The sequence below is a fragment of the Glycine soja genome, chromosome 3, assembly GCF_004193775.1.
Source record: "Glycine soja cultivar W05 chromosome 3, ASM419377v2, whole genome shotgun sequence".
NCBI classification, from domain to species: domain Eukaryota; kingdom Viridiplantae; phylum Streptophyta; class Magnoliopsida; order Fabales; family Fabaceae; genus Glycine; species Glycine soja.
In genome coordinates, this window is record NC_041004.1 from 14,451,789 (window position 1) to 14,478,181 (window position 26,393).

General features: G+C 39.4%; 1 protein-coding gene across 1 annotated transcript; it reads left to right on the top strand.

Annotated features, from left to right (window-relative positions):
- Positions 1 to 1,379: 1,379 nt before the first annotated feature.
- Positions 1,380 to 25,390, top strand: LOC114404977. The gene is made up of 3 exons (XM_028367684.1): positions 1,380 to 2,205; positions 2,290 to 2,372; positions 25,271 to 25,390. Exons 1-3 carry the CDS (start codon positions 1,380 to 1,382, stop codon positions 25,388 to 25,390), a joined length of 1,029 nt encoding a protein of 342 aa, XP_028223485.1.
- Positions 25,391 to 26,393: the final 1,003 nt, after the last annotated feature.

The following is a 26,393-nucleotide window of genomic DNA, read 5'->3' on the forward strand; positions in this document are numbered from 1 at the left end:
TATTCTAATATTTACAAATATAAGCGGGCTCATACTTAGCCCATGGGCTCGAAATCTATCCTAAGGCTCATGAGAACCCTAGGGCCTTCCCTTGGATCTCTAGCCCAATCTACTTGGAGTCTTCTACCCAATGCCCTTGCGGGGTAGGATTGCATCAATGTTTGCCTATGTTCCTTGCTAATTGTGGTTATTTGGAATTGGTATTGGTTCTTTTTATAATGAACTCACCCTTGCAATTTTGTATCGTGTGGTTGATACCTGTGATGATCACGAACCTTGTTCGTGGGAGCAGAATGACAGTAGCAGGGTGCAGGGAGTAAGATTCTGGTGAGGAGCCGCCGAGCCGACATGATGACGTTGGCGTTATTTTGGGAGAGAGTTGTGTTTTGTAATCAACTCCTCCGTAGTTGGTTTTTAAGTTTTATTTTGTTGAGTTAAAGATGTAAAACTGGGATTTTAATTATATCTATGAACAAATTTAATTTTCGTTTATGTGTACGACGTGTATCGAGTTACTGTTTCTATATAATTATGTATATTCACTTAATTAATGTCTTGTTGTTGGATGAATGTATGTTGGGACAAAAAAAAAATACTTCTATTTTCATAAGTAAATTATGGGAGTTCTTTTTATAAAAATTAAAATTAGCGCACATTAGAGTGTTGATATCGTAGCGACAAGGCGGGTCGTTACATTGAGTGGTATCAAAGCAGGTTGAACCTTTCGGCCAGTGAGTTGTGAGTCTACTATGTTTTTCTGTGCATTCTCTGGTTGTTTTGTTGAATGCTTGGTGTTGGTTGCTTGCTGATGTTTGATGTTCGTTGTTTGTTATTAGCACGTACTCACTAGTTGTGTTCTTACGAGCTATAGAGATTTGATTGTTGTAGTCATATTGAGTTTGTTTTTCTGATGTCTGCTATACCATGAATATCAATGCCGAGTCATGAGTTATCAGACTGGTCACTTGTATAATTTGTGAAGGGCAATGGAATGATATGGCAAGAGATCAGAAAATACAAATGATGTAAATAGAGTGTTAATGCCTTGGGTCATCAACTCTCAAGAGTAACTGAGTAGGAATTTGTGATGGTTGTGATTGTTGTGTGGTTCTTTGTTTGTGTGTATTCCTTCCAAGTCTAACTCCCTGGTGTGTATAGGGAGTGATGGCTGGACAAAATGATCGTGCGATAGCTGATGCCCTTCAAGCCTTAGCTCAGGCTATAGGGAATCCAAATATGGGAGAAGCTGGTGGAGCTATTAAGTACCAGGGGTTGGATCGCTTCCAATGAAACAATCCTCCTTCATTCAATGGAGGATACAACCCTAATGGTGCTCAGAACTGGATAAGGGAAATTGAGAAAATTTTCCGAGTTATGGCATGTCCGGAGGGGCAAAAGGTCGCTTTGATGCATATACTCTAGTGGAAGAAGCTGAGTATTGGTGGGAGAATACTCGCCAATGCCTGGAGGCCGAAGGTCAAGATGTGACCTGGGATGTTTTCAAGAGAGTGTTTTTGGAGAAATACTTTCCCGAGGATGTTAGGAACAAGAAGGAGATGGAGTTCTTGGAGCTTAAGCAGGGAAGTATGACTGTGGCTGAATATGCAGCCAAGTTTGAGGAGCTGGTGAGGTACTTTCCCCATTATCAAGGGAGAGATGGTGAGAGTTCCAAGTGTGTAAAGTTTCTGAATGGCTTGCGACCTGAAGTGAAGCAAGCTGTGAATTACCAAGGTGTTCGTCAGTTCCCACTTTTGGTTAACATGTGTCGGATTTGGGATGAAGATTCCCGAGACAGGGCGGCCTATTATAGGAGTACAGGTCCAATGAGGAACAAAAAGAATGGGCCTCAACATCGAGGAAAACCATATTCGACTCCTCCTAAGCAATATGGTAACCACCATGACAATCAGAGGACTGTTGCTAGGGGATTTGCAGGTGGTAGCGGTAGCAAACCCAATACTTTCTCCACTCATATCATTTGTTACAGATGTGGTAAGCCAGGGCACATCTCCTCGAATTGTCCCGATATAGGCGTAACATGTTTTAATTATGGACAAAAGGGACACACTCAAAGAGATTGTTCACGACCCAAGAAAGAGCAAAATGGTGAAGGCCCGAATGACCAAACTAGACATCCAAAGACCACGAGAAGAGTCTTTACCCTTAATGGTGCTAAAGCTTCGAAATCCAAAGATCTAATCCAAGGTAGATGTTTGATAAATGGGATTCCTTTGCTTGTGTTGTTTGATTCTGGTGCCACCCATTCCTTTATATCCTGTTTGTGTGTAGGAAAACTTAAGCTTTCTGTGTCTTCCTTAAATAAAGATCTAGTGGTAGAGACCCCTACTAGTGGTTCTGTGTTAACTTCTGACGTGTGTTTGAATTGTCCTGTGGAGATTTCTGGTAGAACATTCTTGATTGATTTGATTTGTTTGCCTTTGAGCTAGATTGATGTTATTCTTGGTATGGACTGGTTATCTTCCAACACTGAAAAACCCTAGAGAAAGAGACTTTGTAAACGTTATCCTTTCATGAAATGCATGTTATTTTCGTAACCTACACTGAACCCCGGTCACATTGGCGTGGTCGGAATTTCCAAATGATGTTCCTTTGTAAAACCCGAAATGCTCTCAGCTCTTTCATGTAGTGATGTGGGTGTTTGACTCAGAACACTGTTATTAGCTTTGTTTTCTGAAATCCATATTAAGTCTCCTTTGTTTTGGTATGGTAGAGGACTGCGTGGAACCGATGAGCAGAAAAGAAAAAGACATCTCCAAGTGATGTGACGAGGAAACTACGGGTAACTCACAATAGGTGGGAGGAGTTTATTATAAAATTTACCGTTTTAACACCATAGTTAGGGCTAGGGAACCTAGCTATGAGGATATATGCCTATCCCTGTTGCATTCTGATTTTTCTTTCAAGAAAATTATGTTTTAACTAATGGGATGCGATATATATATATGTGTGTGTGTGTGTGTGTGTGTGTGTGTGTGTGTGTGTGTGTGTGTGTGTGTGTGTGTGTGTGTGTGCGTGCGTGTGTGTGTGTGTGTATGTGCGAAATGCGATTTGTTGTTGAGATGTCGCTATTAAGGATTTTAATTGATATGCGATGATAATGATAATTATGATGATATTGATTTGAGATGACGTTGTTAATAAAGACCATGTCAGCATGAATTGTTATTATTGATGAATATGTGAATATGAAATGAGGTTGTTGTTGTTGTTGATAACGTCATTGAGATGAGATGATATTTATGTTGTGAATGACATGGAAATGGAATGTTGATTGATGTTGGAAATGCATTGGCATGTGCATGTTGTGTATGTTCGTGGAGGGCACTTTGCACTGACCTTCCAGGGTCTTTGGCCCTAGCTTTTGGCCACGTTCATACGTTGGATGTTGTGTATGTTCGTGGGGGGCACTGTGCACTGACCTTCTAGGGTCTTTGGCACTAGCTTTTGGCCAGGATCATACGTCGTTAGAGAATCTAAGCATTTTTCTGTATTTTCATGTTGATTATTCCTACCGAAATGTATGACAAACCTAAGGTGTGCCATATGAGCACCTAATTTTGTATTGAAACTAAAAATAAGAAGAAACCTACCTAATGAGTCCCTATGTACACAAATCATGAAGATGTTGGGTGCATGGATGATTTTACAAAAGAGGGTTGCACCACTCAACACATTAATCATACCACCTATTTTAGGGATTTGGTGTCTAATAATACCTATTTTTGGCACCAACAAAGCACAAGGATTTAAGCTCTTACGAACCAAACCCTCATCCAACAACTCTTTTACTTGAGGAATAACCTCAAGCCCAAGAGGTGTGACAATACTAACAAGTGTCTTTTTACAAAGGAGAAAATGTGGAGGTTGTCTAAGAGGGGAAGTTTCTTTAATGTTTGCCTTTATTGTAAAATGACTTTCCGTCTTAGCTAACCTCTTGGAGGAGACACTTGCCTCCTTACACTCCTCCTTAACCATTAATGGTTGTCCTTCTTCTTGAGGGTAGATTTCTTCACTAGATTCTTCCCCTTTTACTTCTTCACTTTCACTAGAGGAAGGTGAAGTAGTAGCCTCATCTTGGCTACTATAAATGTCTTGGCCCCTCATAATCATGGTTTTCTTGGTGGGGCATTGAGAAGTAATATGTCCTCTTCCAAGACATTTAAATCACTTTAGAGCTAATCTTCTCTTGCATACTAGCCTTAGGGGGTTGCTTTTCTATTGTCTTCCTTTTATCATCTTTGGGCTTAGAAGGTGTTGCCCCTAAGATGCCTAGACCTTGGTCTTTCTTTGGATAAGAGTGAGAGCCATAAGATTTTAAAGTAGAATTTCTTTTAAGTTTTTGCTCTACCCTTATTTCCCAATCTAAGTAAGTCTCTACATTGTCCTTCACATGGAATTATGAGAGGTTAATGTTAGCCTCTTGAGGCTTTCTTTGCTTTTCTCTCCTATGGGAATGAGGTCTAAGATGTGATCTATGCCTTTCTTCATAATAGTCATGAAGTTCTTCACTTAGGCTCTTACAAGAGTCATGACTACTATAGGTGGCATGTTTTTCTTTTCTCAACTCTTTTAGTATTTTCCTTCTTTTTTCTTCCCTTATTTTTTCCCTTTCATTTTGATTTATTTCTACCCTCTCCTTTCCTTTTTCTTTTCTTTCTAGTTTTTCTTTCCATAACTTGAGGGAACTCAACTCATATAAGATTCTAGATAGAGGGTCCTTATGACTAGTACCCTCATCATTAACACTAGATGAATGATGACTCATGTTGGTTCCTAAGTTGTGGTTCTTTCTTGTTGGGGGTTTGCAAAAAGGTAAAAGCTAGGTGATGTGTCATCCTTTTGTCATATTTCTTAACCCTTTTTGTCACCATTTAATTACTGATTAGCCTTAATTGTCAAATTAATTATGCAGTTCTATCATTTGGCCCTACTGGATTAATTTTGTGTTTTTAATTTAATTTCAAGAGAATTATAAGTAATTGGGCTTGAATTCGGAATTGGGTTTGGACTTGAAGAGAGTAGACAATTTTATTCCCCCAAATCTTATCTTATCTAGATTTTATCTCATCTAGATATTATTTCATCTAGATTTTATCTTATCATATCTAGATTTTATCTCATCTAGATATTATTTTATCTAGATCTTATCTTATCTAGATTTTATTTCACCTAGATTATATCTTATCTTATCTTATCTAGATTTTATTTTATTTATGGGCTTGGACTTAAAACAGATTTGTAAGCTTTGGGGCTGAGAACTATATTACAACACCAAGGTTCTAGTTTTAGGTCTCCTCTATCTCTTTTTCGTTTTAGTTCTTTTAGTTTTAGTCACTTTTCGTTTTAGGGAGAAAGAATAATTTTAGGTTTTGCAATTCCAGTTTTTACTATTCACGTAGCAATAAAATTTTGTTTTCTGCTTCAATATACAATTTCGTTTCTACTGATTAATGGAAGGCTAAGTCTCCAGCGTTGTTTTCTCTTGAGGATCAAGCACAATTCTCTTTGAGGTTTTATTATTTTTATTGAATTCTAATAAGTTTTTCCTCTTCACCAATTACTCTATATTTGTTGCTATTAATCCATGCATGCTTAGTGCTTGATTAATTTTCTCTGCGCTTAATTTATGTTCATGCTTAATGATCAGTTTCATTCATGATTAATTGGTGTATGTGTTGCTTAATCACATAATGAATGCCTTATGTTAAATTTCACTTAGTAATTTAATTTAGGGTTGAATTAAGTGGTTGAACTGATAAAGGATAAATCCTCGTAACCTAGGATAATAGAGTTGCTTGTGAATCAAGGCGAAACAACGTGTTTTAATTCTGATATTTTCTAATTCAAATTTACTTGTTGTTTAATTTAGAAAAACAAACAACCCCCCCCCCCCCCCCCAATTTGTTACTGTTTTATTACTATCTGTTATGAACGTTTGGTTGACCATGTGAAGCTTGTAGGCCTTGAATCTTCTTCATCAATGGAGTCCTTTGATTCTTAAAGATCAATGGCAGTGGAATGGAGAAGGAAGAAAGATGATTGGAGATGCCACTTCAAGGAAAAGATGAGTCAAGAACAAGCCCACCACCATAGGAAGCCATGGATAAAAGTTTGAAGATAGGAGAAGATGAGTGGAGGGAGAGAGAGAGAAGGAGCACGAAATTTTGTGCCTCAAATGAGGTCTGAACTTTGAAGTGAAATTCTCAAATGATCAAAGTTGAAAAAATGCACACACATGGCCTCTATTTATAGCATAAGTGTCACACAAAATTAGAGGGAAATTTGAATTTCTATTCAAATTTCACTTGAATTTGAAATTGAATTTGTGGAGCCAAATTGATTAGTGAATTTTAGCTATGGTTCAACCCACTAATCCAAGATCAAGTTCAAGATTCTCCACTAAGTGTGCTTAGGTGTCATGAGGCATGTAAAGCATGAAGGACATGCACAAAGTGTGACTATTGTTCGCGGCTGGCAAGTGTACCGGATCACACAAGTAGTATAAAACGGTAAGAACCGAGTATCGAACTCTTGGGGAACTTGTGTTATCTGGCAAGCTATTTCGGTAAATAGGTGTCTGGTATGAAAATATGATTGTGGTTATGAACAGGTATGTAAACTATCTATGCAAAAAGAAAGAAAATCACGCAAGAGAAATGTTGTGTAAAAACAAGTAGAGAATGCGTTGGTCTTCCTAATAGGTTCCTGATGCTAAAACGAATGTTCTCTATCTAGCAATGCCCATGTATTCCAATGTTGTCTCTTGGACTGCTAGACCCCGATTCCTCATGATAGCCTAGCCTAATCTTGATCAAGCCTCGTCCACAAATTCCTCTTGTAAGACTAAACTCAACCAGGACCACATTAAGACACACATACACAACTACGTTCTTGTACCCTGATTCCTCGTGACAGTACAACAACTTAGCCCCGTACTATTCAGGAATTTAGAATCAGACCAGTTTCCACTGTTGAATAACTCTAACAAAGCATGCTTCTACATGATCAAGGTAAAGGAATACTTGAATGAAAAGCAGATAGCATAGAGAACACACAAAATATCATTACATAGATAGAAATATATTTACATCAGGTACCTACAGGGAAGATCCAACAGAGGGTTTAGCTTTCCATGATCCAGAAACCTCCTTTACAACACAGAGGAGAACAAGATGAAAGATTGCAAAAATACAAGTGATGAGGATGTCTCCTTCACCTCTAGGATCTCGCAATCACTCACAAACTCATCTCAAGTTCTCAGAATGACTTCCGCTTCGAGCTCTCGTCTTTGCAGATCTTCACACAACAAAATCTCTCAAAACTCTCTGGAACTTGGACCTTTCTCTCTCTAGAACTTCCTAAACATGCAAAAGCTTCAAGCCAAGGCCAGACTCTCGTGCATGCAGAGGCTTCTTCAAGAAAAATTCCAAACTCCCCCAAAAAAATCTGATTTCAAGCTTAAATAGGTGGGTTGGTCCGTGCTCGCGCGCTTAGCACAAATCTGGATCGCTTAGCGCACATAAGTGGATTGTGGCTTAGCACCCTTCTCTCGCTTAGCAAATGAGCTGAGGCGGTGCACTTGATGACCTGGAGCGGTGCGCTCAGCGAACCTGATAGCTTATCTTCTTCTGGATTCTTCCTTGCGCTTAGGCACTGAGTGTCGTGCTTAGCGAATGCTCGCTAAGCTAGCAGATTGGCTTAGCGAAAAGGTGAAAACAACACTTTTGCCAATTTGCCTAATTAACCTGAAATTGAGAGAAATTGATTATTAAACACACAAAACAAAAGTATAAATTATCTATTACCTATATTTAACATAAAGAACTTATAATATTATAAAACAACTATAAATTGGAGAGGTTTGATACAATATACACAAGTTTTATACACAAAAGTGAGTCGTTTTCATCGACTAACAACTATATGATGTGGCAATGGGGTGTAGCAAGCAAATGCTCACCTCCCCCTCTAAAATTTAATTGGATTGGGCTTCTCCCATTCAATTAAATTTATTTCCCAACACACATCAAACATTCACTTAATGCATGTGAAATTACAAAACTACCCTTAATACAAAAACTAGTCTAGGTGCCCTAAAATACAAAGGCCGAAAAATCCTACATTTCCAGGGTACCCTACCTACATTATGGAGCCCTAAATACAAGGCCCAAAAATAATGAAATCTTAATCTAATATGTACAAAGATAAGTGGGCTCATACTTAGCCCATGGGTCTGAAATCTACCTTAAAGCTCATGAGAACCCTAGGGACTTCTCTTGCATCTCTGGCCCAATCTTCTTGGAGTCTTCTATCCAATGCCCTTAGGGGGTAGGATTGCATCATAAATGAAGACATTGTAGTCTTTTGAAAGTGTAAACGACTGAAGACATTGAAGTCTTTGAAATGTAAAAGATAGAGGACTTTGAGTCCTTTGAAAGCATAAAGACAGAGGACTTTGAATCCTATGAAAGATAAAGGCGAGGACTTTGAGTCCCATGAAAGATAAAAGTGAGGACTTTGAGTCCTATGAAAGATAAAGGCGGAGGACATTGAGTCTTATGAAACAAGCTAATAGGTACTAGTACCAAAGGGCTCAACCTTATGAGAAAGCAAGAGGTTGACTCTATGAGAGGGCCTCTCATCCTAAACTCAAAAGATAGGACATTAGATTTGGGAAATTGGTATATAAAGAGAAATCTATGCACTTATAGCCTAATATGAGCATGATTTTTGGGATGCAGATGCATGCTACCTTCTTCTTGAAATGCAGAAAATGTAGGCTTTGTATCTAGTAATACAAAAGGTTTTAAATCATGAAAATATGTAATGCTCATGACATTCTTTCCTATTTTTGTGATTTTGATTTGATTTTTTTTTTTTTGCTTTTTTTTTTGTGGAAAACACAGATTGAATGTCTCTTTCTGAAAGACGTGATAACTCATGAGACCTCATCCTATCTTTTTGCAAATCTCTTTGGGGACTCCCTCAAAGTATATGTTTTGTTTGATTTATTCACTTGACAATTTTGGAGTGATGGCAATGGAGCCGTTTGACATTTAATCAATCATCCAAAATATTGGTCTTAGGGTTTTCCCTTGTCCTTTCGTTTAAAATTTGACGATTTTGCAAAGCTAGAACATATAAGGCTTTGGGACCAATCACATGCACCATGGAAGGATGGCAATGGATGGTTACACTTTGGTGTATGACCAAATGAAACTTTCCTGACATAAGATTATAGAGTGATGCCAAGGGTCTGTCGATCTCGCTGAAACTTGATGACATGGGCTGATCCTAAAAGAATTTATACTACAAAGGCCACCCTTGGATTCAAAAGGAATCCTAAGGAGTCTTCATGAGCGACTAACATCAAATGTACCCTACTATCACAATTGTCTTTGGGCATTTTCCACGAGCTGCTGGTCGAATGAGTTTTCTTCTCAAATGTGCAAGTGTGAAACCTTGAGGATTCTCTTCTTATATATATATATATATATTCAAAAATCACAAGCATGTGCGGGTTTCATTCTAGAATCCCAACTTAAAAGCAAAATTAGTCATTCCTTGATCCACATGGGCTTCATTGGGCTTGTAACGTGGTTAGGGGTAAGAGGGTTATGAAAGAAAGGATTAGAGAGGCTCAAAGAGTGTTTGAGGGTTATATTAAGTAAGAACCTTGAGAGTCTTGCTTGTAATTTTGTTCCTTTCAACTCTTGAGTCGGGCTCTACTCCTTTTGTCTTATACATTAATCCTTATTGCACTTTTGTGCCTTCCTTGTAAAATTGGGAGATCTTTTGTCTCTCTTTTCACTCACCTTTGGCGGATTTTTTTTTCTTTTTCCTTTCATTGTTGCCCAACTTCATGCATGTGTTGTTTGCATTGCTCTTCCTGCCAGTTTAGCGGTGGTTCCTACTCAGGGTTCCTATTTTGTTTTTGTTGTTTTTAGAAAACAAATATGCTTTGGCTTGGAGGGGGTAGCAAGGGATAAATTAGTGTTTGGGATGTTGAAACACTGTCATGTGTCATTTCAAATCTGGACTAGATACTTTTGTAGTTTGGATTTTGGGACCAAACCCTTGATAAACACACTCCTGATTCTTTCTTCTTTTTTATTTTTTATTAACCCTAATTTTTGCTTAGGCCGCCCTTTTGGGTTTTCAACCTACCGGGTGAGAACTTCTTATCTGCCCCTAGGTTTGCTTGAGGCTCATGCATGGTACCTCTCATTGTCCCAGTGTCAGACTCTGAGGTATCTATTCATGTCTTTTGTCATGACCTTGTAGCAAGGAAAAATGAAAGAAATTGTCCAGGTTCTCAAAAATGAATTTCCAAGGACGAAAAATATTTAAAGGATTTTCAATTGATAGATTAAGTCGAATGACTCTTGTTCTTCACAACTCATTTTTCTCTCGAGAAAGAAAACTTTTAAGAATTATAAAATAAGGTCAAATGAATGTTAAATAAATACATACATTCACATTCTAGTGAATGTTAAATAAATATGTAAAGATGTAATTGTGAGAGAATGAGAGGCAAGGACATCAAATTAATCCATATTATTAGCATTGTGATTGTTGTTTACAGTAATGACATAAACTTGAAAATCCTAATGAGTCATTGGAGACATCTAACAACAACTTTCAAATTTCCCCATGCATAGTGTCGCTTGACAACGTCAAAATTCACAAGTGATTGTCTTCCTCGAATTTTAGCTAGCCCACATCAATTAGACTTTGCACCTTATGTTTCAGGGTCATACAATGCTCAATGGAATGCCCTGGAACTCCTCCATGATAAGCACATGTTGCATTTGAGTGTATCCTCAGGAAAATAGAGGTTAAGGAATCTTTGCTGGGATTATGGCTACCATTGCATTATTGAGTAGATATGGGAGTAAGTTAGCATACGACAACGAAATTGGGATGAATTCTACAGGCTTCTTTTCTGGAAAATTCCTTCCCTGGTTGGTGTTTTGGTTCATGTTAAGGGTGGTGTTTGGTATCGGATGTGTAGCAGGTGGGTTTTGCGGCTGATTTAGGGGTGGCCTTTCTGGATGATTGAGTGTTCTTGGATGATAGGGTGGTGGGTAATGAGAAGTGCTGATATTGGCTAAGTATTAATATTGTTGAGCTGGTGGGAATTTTGGCCATGTAGGAATGGCAGTCGCAGCATGGGTTCCTCCCTCCTTCTTATTCTCTTCATTTGCCCCAGGCTTCCTATTTATCAAAGTAGGATAATCAAATTTGCCTCTTCTCAGACCCACTTCGATCCTTTCGCCAACAAACACTAACTCGACAAAGCTTGAAGGCATGTAACCCACCATCTTCTCATAGTAGAACACCGGTAACGTGTCTACTATCATTGTTATCATCTCCCTCTCCATCATTGGGGGTGCTACTTGAACTGCTAGATCCCTCCACCTTTGGGCATATTATTTGAAAGATTCATGCTCCTTCTTACACATGTTCTGTAGCTGTATTCTATCCAGAGCCATATCAGAATTGTAGTGATACTGCCTAATGAAGGCAACCATTAGGTCTTTCCAGGAACCGACTCGAGAAGGTTCCAAATTACTATACCAAGTGATGGCTGCCCCAATAAGACTTTCCTGGAAGAAATGCATCAACAACTTTTCATCTTTCGCGTATGCCCCCATTTTCCTGCAGTACATCTTCAGGTGATTCTTGGGGCAAGTAGTCCCCTTGTACTTATCGAAATCTAGCACCTTGAACTTCGGAGGGATGACGACGTCAGGCACTAGGCACAACTCTACCATGTCAGCAAAAGCATAATCTTTGCCTCTTTCAATGGACCTCAGCCTTTCCTCTATATGATCAAATTTTCCCCTTTTCATCATAGCAGGAGGGACTCTTCCCACTGCAAAATGAAAGGGTTGTAGTTGTGGGTAATACTGAGGGCCCCTCAAAGTGTTTGGCAGGGGTATGCTGCAAAATGTTTTCCCCTCTGTGGCATGTCTGAGGTGAGGCTCAAAGTCAGCTAGATTGTGGTCTTGGGGTGCTTCATGTGTCTCCCTCATAGGTTAAGAGACGTGCATGATCAGATTGGGGTTGTTGGCTCTCAATGGGTATGGGTGTGGAGTTGTCGACATTCTCATCGGGAGTGTGTACAACATTGGGTGGTGTATAGTTGGAGGCAATTCACATGGTGGGAAGGAATGCATGTTCTGAACTTGCATAAAATGGGGGCCGCCCGTACTTCCTAATGCTTTGCCTCCCTGACCTACCATATCCGAGGCTTGATGATTTACTTAATTGAGGCTAGATGGGTGAGTCGGGTCCACCTTAGTGGTGGTACTTGTGGCAACGACTGTAGCCGTGTTAACCTCAATCATTTTTCTCATACTCATCAGGGCTTCCATCATTGAGGTCATTTGCTCTTTCATGACCTCCATGTCAGCCTTTATCTGTTCCTGTACCTCCTTTATTTTACTCATCACTCTAGCTTTGGCACGCGTTCGATAAGGGCGCCGTAAAGTGCATTCTTTCCTTTTGATTACAATGATTACAATTTTGATTTCAAGGAAAGAATGCAATGAGCAATGCAACCAATGTGAAAATAAAAAATAAGCATGAATGCATGTGAATGATACATTGTTGAAGTATTACAAATTTTACATAGGATATTCAGTAGAACATAGGGTCAAATCAATTCAGATTTTCATTAAAACAACATTGTTCATCACATATTGTCAAAGTCAAAGTGAAACTGGAAATAAAACATGGACATCAACAGTCTCAAAATTTTGTAAATTATTTAGCTCAATCATGTGTTGGCAGTAGCCAAAGAAGCTATGTAAGCTCGATCCCTCTTTTGCCCCAACTTTCACAAGTTGGTTACTTCCATACTTGACCTTGACTTGATGAAAACCTTTTCTTAAAAGCATGTGCTTGGTTCGATCCCATAATCCAAGGAATAGAAATTTTGATTGTCAATACTTCGACAACATATCATAGAGATGAATGATTAGGGCACACCTATGCTATGCATGACAAATGTAATTATAAGATTGACATGAGACGCCCGATGAACCACCCTTTCCTAGTTAACAATGCATTAGGTACCATGTTCACGTGATTTTCAATCATTTTTCCAGAGAAATAAGTGTATAATCCTGACATGGTTGGTTTATAGCTATCATCATGGTACCCAACACATGTAACTAAGAATGTGGTGTAAACTTTCACGCTTCATTGTCTTTCTTTTGTCCTTTTTTTTTGTTTTTTGTTTTTTGAAGAGGAAAATGCAAGGATCATGCATGAGTGGACATAACATGCGAACGATGAAGAGATGCATGATGCGATCAAGGAACAAGCCAGAGTGAGTTTGCTATGTGCCCCCTAATTTTGGAACCTAATGGAAAGGATCCAAAGTCCACTTCTAGTGACAACTCCCAAGGGTGGTTACACATAACTTTACTGGCTTCTAGAGATATCATTCTCTTTAGATAATACATTGCGGCGATAGGGACTATCAGCGACAATGCATCACCAAGAGAGGAAAACTCTAGATGAGGCTTCACTGTTATCAAGCGAGTTGGAGACCCAGCATGACCACAAATCAACCTCCACTCCCTATGGCTCACATAGACCCGGGTATAGGGCCTAACATCTCAACATGTGTGCAAAAAGTGTAAGTGCCATGTGTGCATAGAGCAGAAATATTTCTAACTACGAATTAATAGATAGGTAGACACACACCAAACACAATAAGATACCAAAGGTTATATACAAATGGACAAAACGAAAGATAAAAGAGAAAAGGGAACATAAATAATGAAGAAGTCACGATAAAAAATTGCACACTGATTGAATGGCTTAACTCTCTAACAAGTCCCCAGTAGAGTTTCCATCTGTCGCAACCTACCCTGCGACGGGAGTGCAAAGGCAAAATGAATAAGCCAAAGCCTTCGTCTCCAAGGGAGAAAACAAGCAAGAGTCGCCACCGACTTTTATTCAACGAAAACGTTAGAAAAACCAAAAAGAGGTCTGCAAATTTTGAAAATAAGGGTTCGGGAGTTATTTACTCATAGGGAAGGTATTAGCACCTCATGCACCCGTCACAAGGGACGATAGCCTTTAATCGAGTGTGCAAAACATAACTTCAAAATTGTGTATTTTCCCTTTTTATATTTTTTTATTTTTTTGGGGTCGACAAGGGTGTTGCCCTTGCTCCTATGTATCCTTAGGTGCGATGAGGAATTCAAACCTACGTAGTTCTTTAAGGTGAGAAAGTTTGTGTGTCAAATTGTTTTTATGCTTTTGAAAGGTTCACTTTTAATTAATAAGAACAAAAAAGGGTCGTTAAGGCATTGGACCTTGAACGATCTCAAGTGACTTTGATGAAGAGAAAATCAGTTATGCGTTGGTTTTATTAACTTTCAATGTCTTTAAAAGACAACTATGGCGCTAATGATCGGTTAAGATTAAACTTTACAAAAAAAGATTACCGATGATAGAAGGAGAAGATGAATATGCACAAAACAACAAAGGGGACCCCTAAGGGTGCATAGATCACATTCAAATCTTATAAACAACACTAACCGATGGTCACATGAAGAACACTGAACAAAGAACGATGTAAAGATTGATCACAGTCGTGATTCGGCAGTGCCTCGACTTCGTTTCCTCTTCCTTCTTCTTCTTCTCTCTTATTTCTCTCAATTTTCTTCACTACTCAATGTTGGACCCCCTTAAAACACCCATTCACGCCTATTTATAGAAAAAAGGCACTTTGGGGTAGTTGGAGCTCGCCCAGGCAAGCTAAAACTTAGTGATGCAATCATACCCCACAAGGGCATTGGATAGAAGACTCCAAGAAGATTGGGCCAGAGATGCAAGAGAAGACCCTTGGGTTCTCATGAGCCTTAGGATAGATTTCGGGTCCATGGGCTAAGTATGAGCCCGCTTATCTTTGTACATATTAGATTAATGTTTCATTATTTTTTGGCCTTGTATTTAGGGCTCCATAATATAGGTAAGATACCCTAAAAATGTAGGATTTTTCAGCCCTTGTATTTTAGGGCACCTAGACTAATTTTTGTATTAGGGGTAGTTTTGTAATATGCATTAAGGGAATATTTGATGTGTGTGTTGGAAAATAAATTTAATTGAATTGGGAGAAGCCCAATCCAATTAAATTTTAGAGGGGGAGGTGAGCATTTGCTTGCTACACCTCATTGCCACATCATATAGTCACACTTTGTGCATGTCATTCATGCTTTACATGCCTCATGACACCTAAGCACACTTAGTGGAGAATCTTGGACTTGATCTTGGATTAGTGGGCTGAACCATAACTAAAATTCACTAATCATAATTAGCGAAATTTTGGCTCCAAAATTTTGCTCCACAAATTCAAGTGAAATTTGAATTGGTGCGATGTGTGGCGTCCCTAAATTAATGACTGGTTTAATAGTAATAATTTGAATAACAAAAACCATGGTAAATTTTTTTTTCTTCTTTTTCTTTTTCATTTCTTTCTCTTTTCACCATAACTAGGTTTAGAAGGAAAATCCTCACCATAGAGTCCTGAATGGCCAGTTCACAACTCTATTCGGAGTCATTTCTTTCTTACCACTCATAATTCTCTAAATTATTTTGCTGTTTCAAAAGGAAGAAAATACCAGTCATTACTTTAGGTCGTCACGTGAAAATAAAAGGATAAAATACAGTCGATAAACTCTTTTACAAATAAAGCTGCTAATGCTTTCTTTTCAAATAACGAGATCGATCATAAATGCATTCATCATTTAAAGCTGTCCAAAATATGGGAGTTTTACAAAATACTTAGTGTCATCCAGAGCAAAGGTGTTCATAGTGGTGGCTTCAGCCACATGTTTACAATCATCAAATGCCTATACATCAGGTCTACCCATACAAAAACAAAAGAAGTAAACCTAACAGTCAGTCCTAGATACACCCACCCTCAAAAGTATATAAAACTAATCCAAAAAGCTGTCCACTAGGATGAAGAGCCTCCGCTGATCGCCATCTCCCTCGGGCCACCATCCTCCGTAGAGTCTGCCTCAGATACCGACATGACTTCCTCGGGAGAATCCACCTCAAGAAGTGGATCCTCATCACCCTCTAGAAAGTCAAGGGCATCCACAGCAGGCTCAGGAGGTAGCTCCTCCAGATCCTCCTCAGGGTCTTCCTCGGATGACGTTACCTCGATCACTTGGACGGGCTCCACTAGACGATATGGTGTAGGCGTGGGTAGTATCCACTCCACCGTGCGCTGAAGCGTCCGTGCAGGTTCATCTGGATGCACCAAAGAAGTAGCCGTGAATCGAATGGTGCCCCGAAATCGGCACCTCGTGTTGCCTTCGAGGGTCTCCCAAGCTCCCTCTAGGCACTCCATCTCTATTCGATCACGGATTAGCTGCGCCGCCATCACGATCTACAAGAAAGAAAAGAGAGGGGTAGACTCTTTCACAAGAATCTAACTGCGCTGCACACAATTTGTCTCATAACCACTACATGCAAGTAAAAGGGTACCTGAAGGCTTTTCATCTCTGGTAATCGATTACACAACCTTGGTAATCGATTACCAGAGGCTAAACTTGAATTACACAGCCTCAGGACATGAAATATGCAAAAATGCACTGTGTAATCGATTACCCATACCTGGTAATCGATTACCAGTGACCCATCCCTCTGTGTAATCGATTACACAAGCTGGTAATCGATTACCAGAGGCTCCCTTAGTTTCCTGACTTCGTTTTCAAGCCTGGTAATCGATTACACCCCGTGGTAATCGATTACCAGAGACCATCCTAGTCTCCTGTCTTCATTTTTAAGCCTTGTAATCGATTACCCACCCTTGGTAATCGATTACCAGAGGCCATAATCCACATATCACACAAAATTCACAGCTGGCCAGCCACCACAAGCCTCCTTGCTTTGTGGTCTTTGTTCCTTTTATCTGTTGACTGCCAGGAGCTCGCCTGTTTAGGTACATCACAGGTTCTCACTGACCGACTATGCCCGGGTTGGGTCGGGATTGGTCAAGCTTGGTTTTGGGCAATAGCACCCCACCTGACGTCCCCAAGGTCTCCTGACCCCCGCGACATATCTCCAGGTACCACTCTGTGGTCAACAATAAAAGCAGGAAGTTTCACCCTTCAACACTTCCTCATCTCAAGCTTGTAGGATTATGGGGTACCCATCACATGTGGTACTAGGTGGCGGTCGGGCGATGGTGCACAACAAGTTTTCCACATCCACAATGCGCGCATAAACCCACCATCCCCTGTTGCCCACCTCCATCTGAGCTCACGTACTCCCACGTAGCCCATATCCTCGTTTCTCTCAACACCGGGTCCCCATCAATCCTCCCAAGCTTCCACAACATCCAAGCAAACCAACATTCAAACAGCACAAGCTATCACAGCCAAGCAAAACAGAGCAAAGGCAGAAAACTCTGCTCAAACACCAACCAGAATCACAACTTTTCTCACTTAAAGACCCCAGTAACAATTCCTTCGATCCAATTCGTTAACCGTTGGATCGACTCCAAAATTTTACTGGAAGTCTATAGTACATAAGCCTACATTTTGACCGTTGGGATCTACTAGCAAATGTCCAAAACTCATTCTGTACTACTCTTTCCACAGCCTACCACACGCAAGCATTTTTCTGCACAAGCCAAAATTCTGCTGCACCTATTTTGACAGCAAAATTCTGCATAAGTGCAGATTTCGAAAATCACACTTCCTCTCATCCAATCTTGCCCAAATCAATTCCTACAAGTCCCAAATCATGTATCAATCATGTCTAAACCAAATTCAAGCTTTAAAGCACAGCAACACAGAATCTAGGTGTCCAACACCCCTCCATTCAATGGCTTTTCTAGGTTTGAAAAGTGAAATTTAGAATGAGGTAAATTTGAGGCAAACTCTCACCTCACACCAGTCCATAACATCAATCTAAACTTGCCCAAACTGGATTTACACCTAAAATTCCACCAAATCAAAATTTGACTCTTCAACACCCAATTTTGCCCTAGAAATGGCTCTTGGTTCACTTTGGTCATTTGTTTTTCTCTCTAGCTCAACCTAACCTTTCTCACATGTCCTAAATGACATTTCAAGCTAGTATTAACTCACTTTAACCTCCATTTACCACAGAATTCAGACTTAGCCTTCCAACTCTCAAAGCCTCACTTTTTTTCCACTCATAACATCACATTCTCACTTTCCAACCCTAGGTTAACTCTACATTTCATCTCTAACAGTTTTCCATGAGCAGTTTTTCAGCATACAACATCACAAACATCATCACAAAACCCTAAAACAGAATGGGTATGTTTAACTCATCCAAACATGGCAATTTCAACAAGTTTTTAGCAAATGTCTTCACAAATAATCATCACACATCAGAAACCTAGCAAGACTACCCATCATATCTCCCCAAACCCCATACCCATGAAAATCAAAGGAGAAAGAAGTCCACCCAAACCTGAAATTTCGAAGTCCCACTCGTAGACACGCACTTCATGACTCCGAAAATGCTCTCCTTTCGCGATTTGGAGCAGAAATGGGCACCAAAGGTTGAAGCTTTGTTTGGAGCTTCAATGGAGAATGAGGGAGAAAGAAAGGCAACGTGAGGGAGAGGGAGAGAGAAGGCTTCTGAAATTTTTCTGCTGAGTGAAGAGAGAGAGAGAGTTGCTTTTTGGTTTTTAAAGGCTTTTTCCTCTTTTCTTATTATTTTATTCAAGCTCTGCCACATGTCCCTATTTGAGTGGAGCCAAAAGGGCCCACTTTCCCTTTTTACTGTGACCCACACTCAGCCACAAAAGTGAGAAAAACCTGACCTTTGAAACGCTAAAATCCTGCCTCGGTTTGCGTGCTGTTTCTCTGGTTCCAGTTTCTCGCGTTTCTCTGCGTCCGCCGGGGCCAGTTTTTTGAAAGTAACCAATATATATATCAAAACGCTCAGAATAGAACCCCGAACGTGGTTCAGAGGTTGGTTTCGTTAAATTCTAAGTCGCACGCAAAACGATGATTTTTAAACTAATTAATTAAGAATTAACCCATAACCTCCCAGTTATGGATTTCTCTTCCTTAATTAGTCTAACCCGCGTATCTTGTCCCCACTATTCCTACCCTTACCAAGAACATGTATGCATATACACTGAATAATACTTATATATATAATCATTCAAAATACATCGTTTCCGAAAACTCCGGGTAGAAATTTCCAGGATGTTACACGATGGCTATTGCTTCGTTTCGTTTACCAAGAGCGTGGAAGAGGGAGAGATCGGGCATAATTTAAAAATAATGAAAAATATTCTAAAACAGTTTTTACAAAACCGTCGTAGAATGATAGTCTTCTAAGGGTGCTTTATAAAACCGTTTTAGAATGAGAGTCTTCTAAGGCATTTTTTCTACGACTGTCATAAAACTTTTGTATTTATTTATGAAAGTGCCACCGTGTTTGTTTCTATATCGATTATCCATCAACCGACGTAAAATCAGCGTTGTAAAAAACTATTTTTATAGTAGTGGACCAACAAAGTTCTTTAATAAGAATGTTTATGTTTTTTTTAAGATTCATTTTAAATGCTAATAAAAAGTCATTAAGGCGTTGGACCTTGAAACGACATTTTAATTTTTGGAAAAAAAACGAAGAGAACTGTTAAGGCGTTGGACTTTGAAACGATCTCAAGTGATATTTGATGAAAAGAAGTTTGGTTGTGAATTGATTTTTTTTTTCATTTGGTTTTTTTATTACTTTCCAGTCTCTAAAAAAAGGCCTAATTTCACGACACTAGTGACCGATTAGAACTAAGCCTTAGAAATAAAATGAAATTACCAACGATAAGTGGAGAAGATAAATGCACACATAATATCACAAAGGACCTATAAGGGTACATAGATTACATCAAAATCTCAAGAAAAACTAACCGACTCTTGCACAGGGTACAAGGCTAACAAGAGAAATGAGGTGTTAAACGATCCTCGATTCAATTTGGCAATGCCTTGACTTTTCTTTTTCTTCTTCTTTTTCACCTTTCTGCATTTTTCTTCTCTTTTTCAGTTTTTCAGACCTCCTCAACCTCTCCCCTTGCATGGCTATTTGATGCAATCCTACCCCCAAGGGCATTGGATAGAAGACTCCAAGAAGATGGGGCCAGAAATGCAAGAGAAGGCCTAAAGGTTCTCATGAGCCTTAGGGTAGATTTTGGGCCCATGGGCTAAGTATGAGCCCACTTATCTTTGTACATATTAGATTAGAATTTCATTATTTTTGGGCCTTGTATTTAGGGCTCCATAATGTAGGTAGGGTACCCTAGAAATGTACGATTTTTCAGCCCTTGTATTTTAGGGCACCTAGACTAGTTTTTGTATTAGGAGTAGTTTTGTAATTTCACATGCATTAAGTGAATATTTGATGTGTGTGTTGAGAAATAAATTTAATTGAATTGGGAGAAGCCCAATCCAATTAAATTTTAGAGGGGGAGGTGAGCATTTGCTTGCTACACCCCATTGCCCCATCATATAGTCACACTTTGTGCATGTCCTTCATGCTTTACATGCCTCATGACACCTAAGCACACTTAATGGAGAATCTTGGACTTGATCTTGGATTAGTGGGCTGAACCATAGCTAAAATTCACTAATCATAATTAGTGAAATTTTGGATCCAAAATTTGGCTCCACAAGTTCAATTTCAAATCCAAGTGAAATTTGAATAGAAATTCTAATTTCCCTCCAATTTTGTGTGACACTTAGGCTATAAATAGAGGTCATGTGTGTGCATTTTTTTAAACTTTGATCATTTGAATATTAAACTTCAGATTTCTGAGCTCTTTTAGAGCACAAAATTTTGTGTTCTTCTCTTCCTCTCCCTTCATTCATCTCTTTCTTCCTCCAAGTTCTTATCCATGGCCTCCTATAGTGGTGAGCTTCTTCTAGACTCATCTTCTCCTTAAGGTGACGTCTCCTCTCTCTCTTCCTTCTCTATTCTGCTGCCATTCATCTTCCAAGAAACAAAGGAATCCATTGATGAAGATCCTAGGCCTACAAGCTCCAATGGAGCTTACATCACTTAGTGCTGAAGCAATGAGCTTGCCCTGGCGAGTTGGTTTCTTCACCATGAAGCTATTTGGTGGCCCAAGCGAGTGAGAGGCTAGCCTAGGTGGGCTAGGGTCCAGGAAAACCAAGGAAAAGACCCTTTTGCCCCCCTTTTTTTGTATTAGGAGTAGTTTTGTAATTTCACATGCATTAAGTGAATATTTGATGTGTGTGTTGAGAAATAAATTTAATTGAATTGGGAGAAGCCCAATCCAATTAAATTTTAGAGGGGGAGGTGAGAATTTGCTTGCTACACCCCATTGGCCCATCATATAGTCACACTTTGTGCATGTCCTTCATGCTTTACATGCCTCATGACACCTAAGCACACTTAGTGGAGAATCTTGGACTTGATCTTGGATTAGTGGGGTGAACCATAGCTAAAATTCACTAATCATAATTAGTGAAATTTTGGATCCAAAATTTGGCAACACAAGTTCAATTTCAAATCCAAGTGAAATTTGAATAGAAATTCTAATTTCCCTCCAATTTTGTGTGACACTTAGGCTATAAATAGAGGTCATGTGTATGCATTTTTTTAAACTTTGATCATTTGAATATTAAACTTCAGATTTCAGAGCTCTTTTAGAGCACAAAATTTTGTGCTCTTCTCTTCCTCTCCCTTCATTCATCTCTTTCTTCCTCCAAGTTCTTATCCATGGCCTCCTATAGTGGTGAGCTTCTTCTACTCTCATCTTCTCCTTGAGGTGACGTCTCCTCTCTCTCTTCCTTCTCTATTCTGCTGCCATTCATCTTCCAAGAAACAAAGGAATCCATTGATGAAGAAGATCCTAGGCCTACAAGCTCCAATGGAGCTTACATCACTTAGTGCTGAAGCAATGAGCTCGCCCTGGCGAGTTGGTTTCTTCACCATGAAGCTATTTGGTGGCCCAAGCGAGTGAGAGGCTAGCCTAGGTGGGCTAGGGTCCAGGAAAACCAAGGAAAAGACCCTTTTGCCCCCCCTTTTTTGGTATCTTTTACATTCTTGATCAAAACACTGAATGATCATCTGTTTCGCACTGTAACTGGCGTTCAACACCGTAAGTCGACTAGCAAGGATCAAAAGATCAACGAATGATAGTCCTTGAACGAAATTAGGGTATGACAGTGATCTTGGACAAGAGTCTTTTCAGCAAGCACATGGCCCTATGTATGATACATTTCAAACTGATTCAAAGAAGCCTTTGTATCTGGGTGCAAGAATTCCCTGACGTTGTTGTCGACAGTGTTAAGTCTGGTTAATGTGAAGGCCAGATATGGGTGGAGTGACAAAAGCTTTAGTTCACTGCTTCAAGTAGTGCATGATATGCTTGTAGAGGAAAATACGTTGCCTAAAAGTTACTATCAGGCTAAGAAGATACTGTGTCCGATGGGTATGAAGTATCAAAAGATTCATGCTTGCCCGAATGATTGCATATTGTACAGACATGAATTTCAAGAAATGCCCAAATACCCTAGGTGTGGGGTATCACGGTAAAAAGTTAAGGATGATGATGAGTGTAGTAGTGACGAAAACTCAAAGAAGGACCCCTAGCGAAGGTGTTGTGGTATCTTCCCATCATTCTAAGGTTTAAGTGTCTATTTGTTAATGGAGACGATGCAAAAGACCTTACATGGCATGCAAATGGGAGAAACTGCGATGGAATGCTCCGTCATCTGGCCGATTCCTCCCAGTGGAAAATTGATTGTTTGTATCTGGATTTCAGCAAAGAGGCAAGAAATCTTAGGCTTGGACTAACCAGTGATGGAATGAATCCATATGGAAGTTTAAGCACTCAACACAATTCATGGCTAGTTTTGCTAGTAATTTACAATTTGTCTCCTTGGTTGTGCATGAAGCGAAAATACATGATGTTGTCTATGATGATATCGAGCCTAAGACAGCCAAGAAATGACATTGATGTTTATCTAAGTCCATTGACTGAAGACTTGACAAAGTTGTGGGACGAGGGAGTTTTAGTGTTTGATGAGTTTCGGAATGAGACTTTTCAAATGCGTGCAATGCTTTTTTGTACCATTAATAACTTTCCAGCATATGGGAATTTGAGCGGTTACAGTGTTAAAGGCCATCGTGCATGCCTCATTCATGAAGAAGACACAAGCTACATACAACTGAAACATGGTAGAAAAATAGTGTACACTAGGCATCGACGTTTTCTAAAACCTCATCACCCTTACAGGTGATTGAAAAAAACATTTAATGGAAGTCAAGAGCATGAAACTGGGTCGATACCGTTAACTGGTGACCAGGTCTTCCAACGGGTTCAACACCTAAATACTACATTTGGAAAGACCTAAAAGAAGGAAAAAAGTAAGACTTGCATATGGAAGAAGAGATCGATTTTGTTTGATCTTCCGTACTGGTCTGATCTAGATGTTAGACATCATATTGATGTTATGCATGTGGAGAAAAATGTATATGATAGTGTCATTGGGACACTCCTTAACATTCAAGGCAAGACGAAAGATGGTTTGAATACTCGTCAAGATCTAGCTGAGATGGGTATACGATCGTAGTTGCATCCAAGGTCTGATGGTAAAAAAATATACTTACCTCCAGCTTGTCATACTTTGTCCATAAAGGAGAAGATAAGTTTTTGTCAATGTCTGCGCCGGGTCAAAGTCCCACAAGGATACTATTCAAATATTAAGAGCCTTGTGCAGTTGAAGGATCTTAAGTTGGTAGGGTTAAAGTCTCACGATTGTCACGTCTTGATGCAACAATTGTTAGCCATGGCCATACGAGACATTTTGCCTAACAAAGTCGGGTTTGCCATAACTCGGCTGTGTTTTTTCTTTAATGCCATATGTAGCAAAGTCCTTGATCCTGTGAAGTTAGATGAGTTGGAAAACGAGGCTGCCATTATATTGTGTCAGTTGGATATGTATTTTCCTCCTGTTTTCTTTGACATCATGGTTCGCTTAATTGTTCATTTAGTTAGAGAAATCAAATGTTGTGGTCCTATTTATTTGTAATGGATGTACCCGGTTGAGCGATACATGAAGATCTAAAAAGGGTATACCAAGAATCTACATCGTCTGGAAGCATCTATTGTTGAAAGGTACATTGTAGAAGAAGCCATTGAATTTTGTTCAGAGTACATTGAAAAAGCTAAATGTTTCCTCCTCCTTATATAGGCACTAGATAGCTTACTTTTCACGCTGATTTCGCGCAGGCTTTCACGCTAAGCACACCTTTGGGCTTCTTCAAGGGAGGTAAGGGTTCAAGAGGATTGCATGTTATCACTCCAATTGTAGAAGATTTGCAACAAGCTCATTTGTATGTGTTGAATAACAGTAATGAATTTTTGCCATACATACTTCGCCATGAAGGTTTAGTGAAGGAAAGTAATCCAAAAATGTCGAAGAACAGGGTCTTGAAAAAGCATAACAAGACTTTCCTAGATTGGTTTAAAGATACAATCTTTGTTGATGATAATGCTTTTGAAACATTAAGAAAGCTAGCATATGGGCCTAAAAGAAATGTTACAACTTCGCAAGGATACAATATAAACAAGTATTCCTTCCATACAAAAGCACAAGACGAGAAAAGTACAATGCAAAATAGTGGGGTCGCCCTAAGGGCTAAATCTCAAGACTTCACTAGTGTACATGATGACAATCCCCGTGTAGCTTCCATCCCTTACTTTGGTTTCATTGAAGAAATTTGGGAGCTTAACTATGTCAAATTTACTGTATGTGTTTTCAAATGTAAATGGGTTGACAGCAACACCGGTGTGCGGACCGATGATGTAGGATTTACGTTGGTAGATCTAAAGAAACTTTCTTACCAGAATGACCCTTTCATTATGGCAGAACAAGCTAAACAAATATTTTATGTTCAAGACCCTTGTGATGAAAGGTGGTCAGTGGTTCTACACGAGAAAACAATTGGTGTTAATGTTGAAGATGATGATTCATACATTGATACTTATGTTAGTCCTTTGTCCACACAAATGTCGCCTAACGTCGTCGGAGAAGATGAAGCTGACGACGTTCATGCTAATCGTAATGATCATGATGAAGGAGAATTAATTAACATCGTCTAATGTAGTTTTCTTATTATGTATTTCATTTCAGTCAATTCATTTACATAAGTTATTCAGTTTTGTGATAATGTTAATTAACTAATGTTTTTTTCTTTACAGACAAATGGTTACACCACCCAGCTCTCCTCCTCCTCCTCCTCCTACTGGTGCAGCATCACAGTCACCATCAACCTTGAAGCGGATAAGAAAAGCCACACGGCTAAGATCATTGGCGACTAGACCAATTGGGGCACAGAGACCGCTGGTCCATGTCGATCCTGCGACTGGGAAAGCCGACAGTCCCCATAGAAAGAAGTTAAGAACATATTTGGGGATCGTCGCTCGTGATAAGGTGGATGTCACATACGAGAATTGGAAACAAGTCCCTGCTGCTCAGAAGGATTTGATATAGAAGGATATTCGGGTATTTTAATTAAATCTTTCATTTTGTTCATTGACAATCAAATTGTAATTTAGTAACAATAGAATGTAATTTTTTGTTTGTCAGGCTGAATTTGATATCCCTGAAGCATCTGATCTGGGGACAAAAAAGAAAATACTTTAGACTATGGGGGAGCGGTGGAGGCAATTTAAGTCTGATTTCATGTCGAAATGGACACTTGCAGTCGACAAGGAAAGTGGCGATGACACTATATGCGAAAAGTATGACATTTAGCAAGGATAAGTGGGCCCAATTTTGTTACACCCGCAGAGACCCTTCATGGGAGGTAAGTTTGTGATTTTCATTGTTTTAAACTATAAATTGACTTATTGTTATACATTGTAATGATAACTTTCAATAATGTTTAATTTGTACAGGATGTGCGAAAGAAGGCACAGGCCATCCAATCACGTGTTGTCTCGTGGGGGTTAGAACATTAAGAAAACAAGTTGATGGATGAGAAGAGAAAGAAAAAACTGGAGGAAACTGCTCAATCTGGAAGCACTGACACCGTGATTGATCCTCCATCTCCCATCAGACGACACGTGAAGTGGAAGATGACTCGCACCAAGAAAACTGGGCAAATGTCGTCTGAGGCAGCAAAGGAAATTGCTAAAAAGATTTAAGTCACTTTCAATTATTAATTGAAATTATTTATGTTTATTGTGTGATTGAGTAAACCAATAAATGTGTTCTTTATAGGATTCGTTGGAGGAGCAGGCCTCACAGGGTTCCTTTGTCGCCCATGGACGTCAGGATGTATTGACTGCTACCATTGGGTGACCAGAACACCCTGGTCGT

What these genes read in the sequence shown, in the direction of transcription:
- LOC114404977 (XM_028367684.1), top strand. Translation starts at nt 1,380, where the DNA reads ATGTCCGGAGGGGCAAAAGGTCGCTTTGATGCATATACTCTAGTGGAA. An exon ending in ATCCAAAGATCTAATCCAAG is followed by an intron (nt 2,206 to 2,289) that starts GTAGATGTTTGA and finishes GTTTGTGTGTAG; the next exon opens with GAAAACTTAAGCTTTCTGTG. An exon ending in GTTCTGTGTTAACTTCTGAC is followed by an intron (nt 2,373 to 25,270) that starts GTGTGTTTGAAT and finishes TTTTCTTTACAG; the next exon opens with ACAAATGGTTACACCACCCA.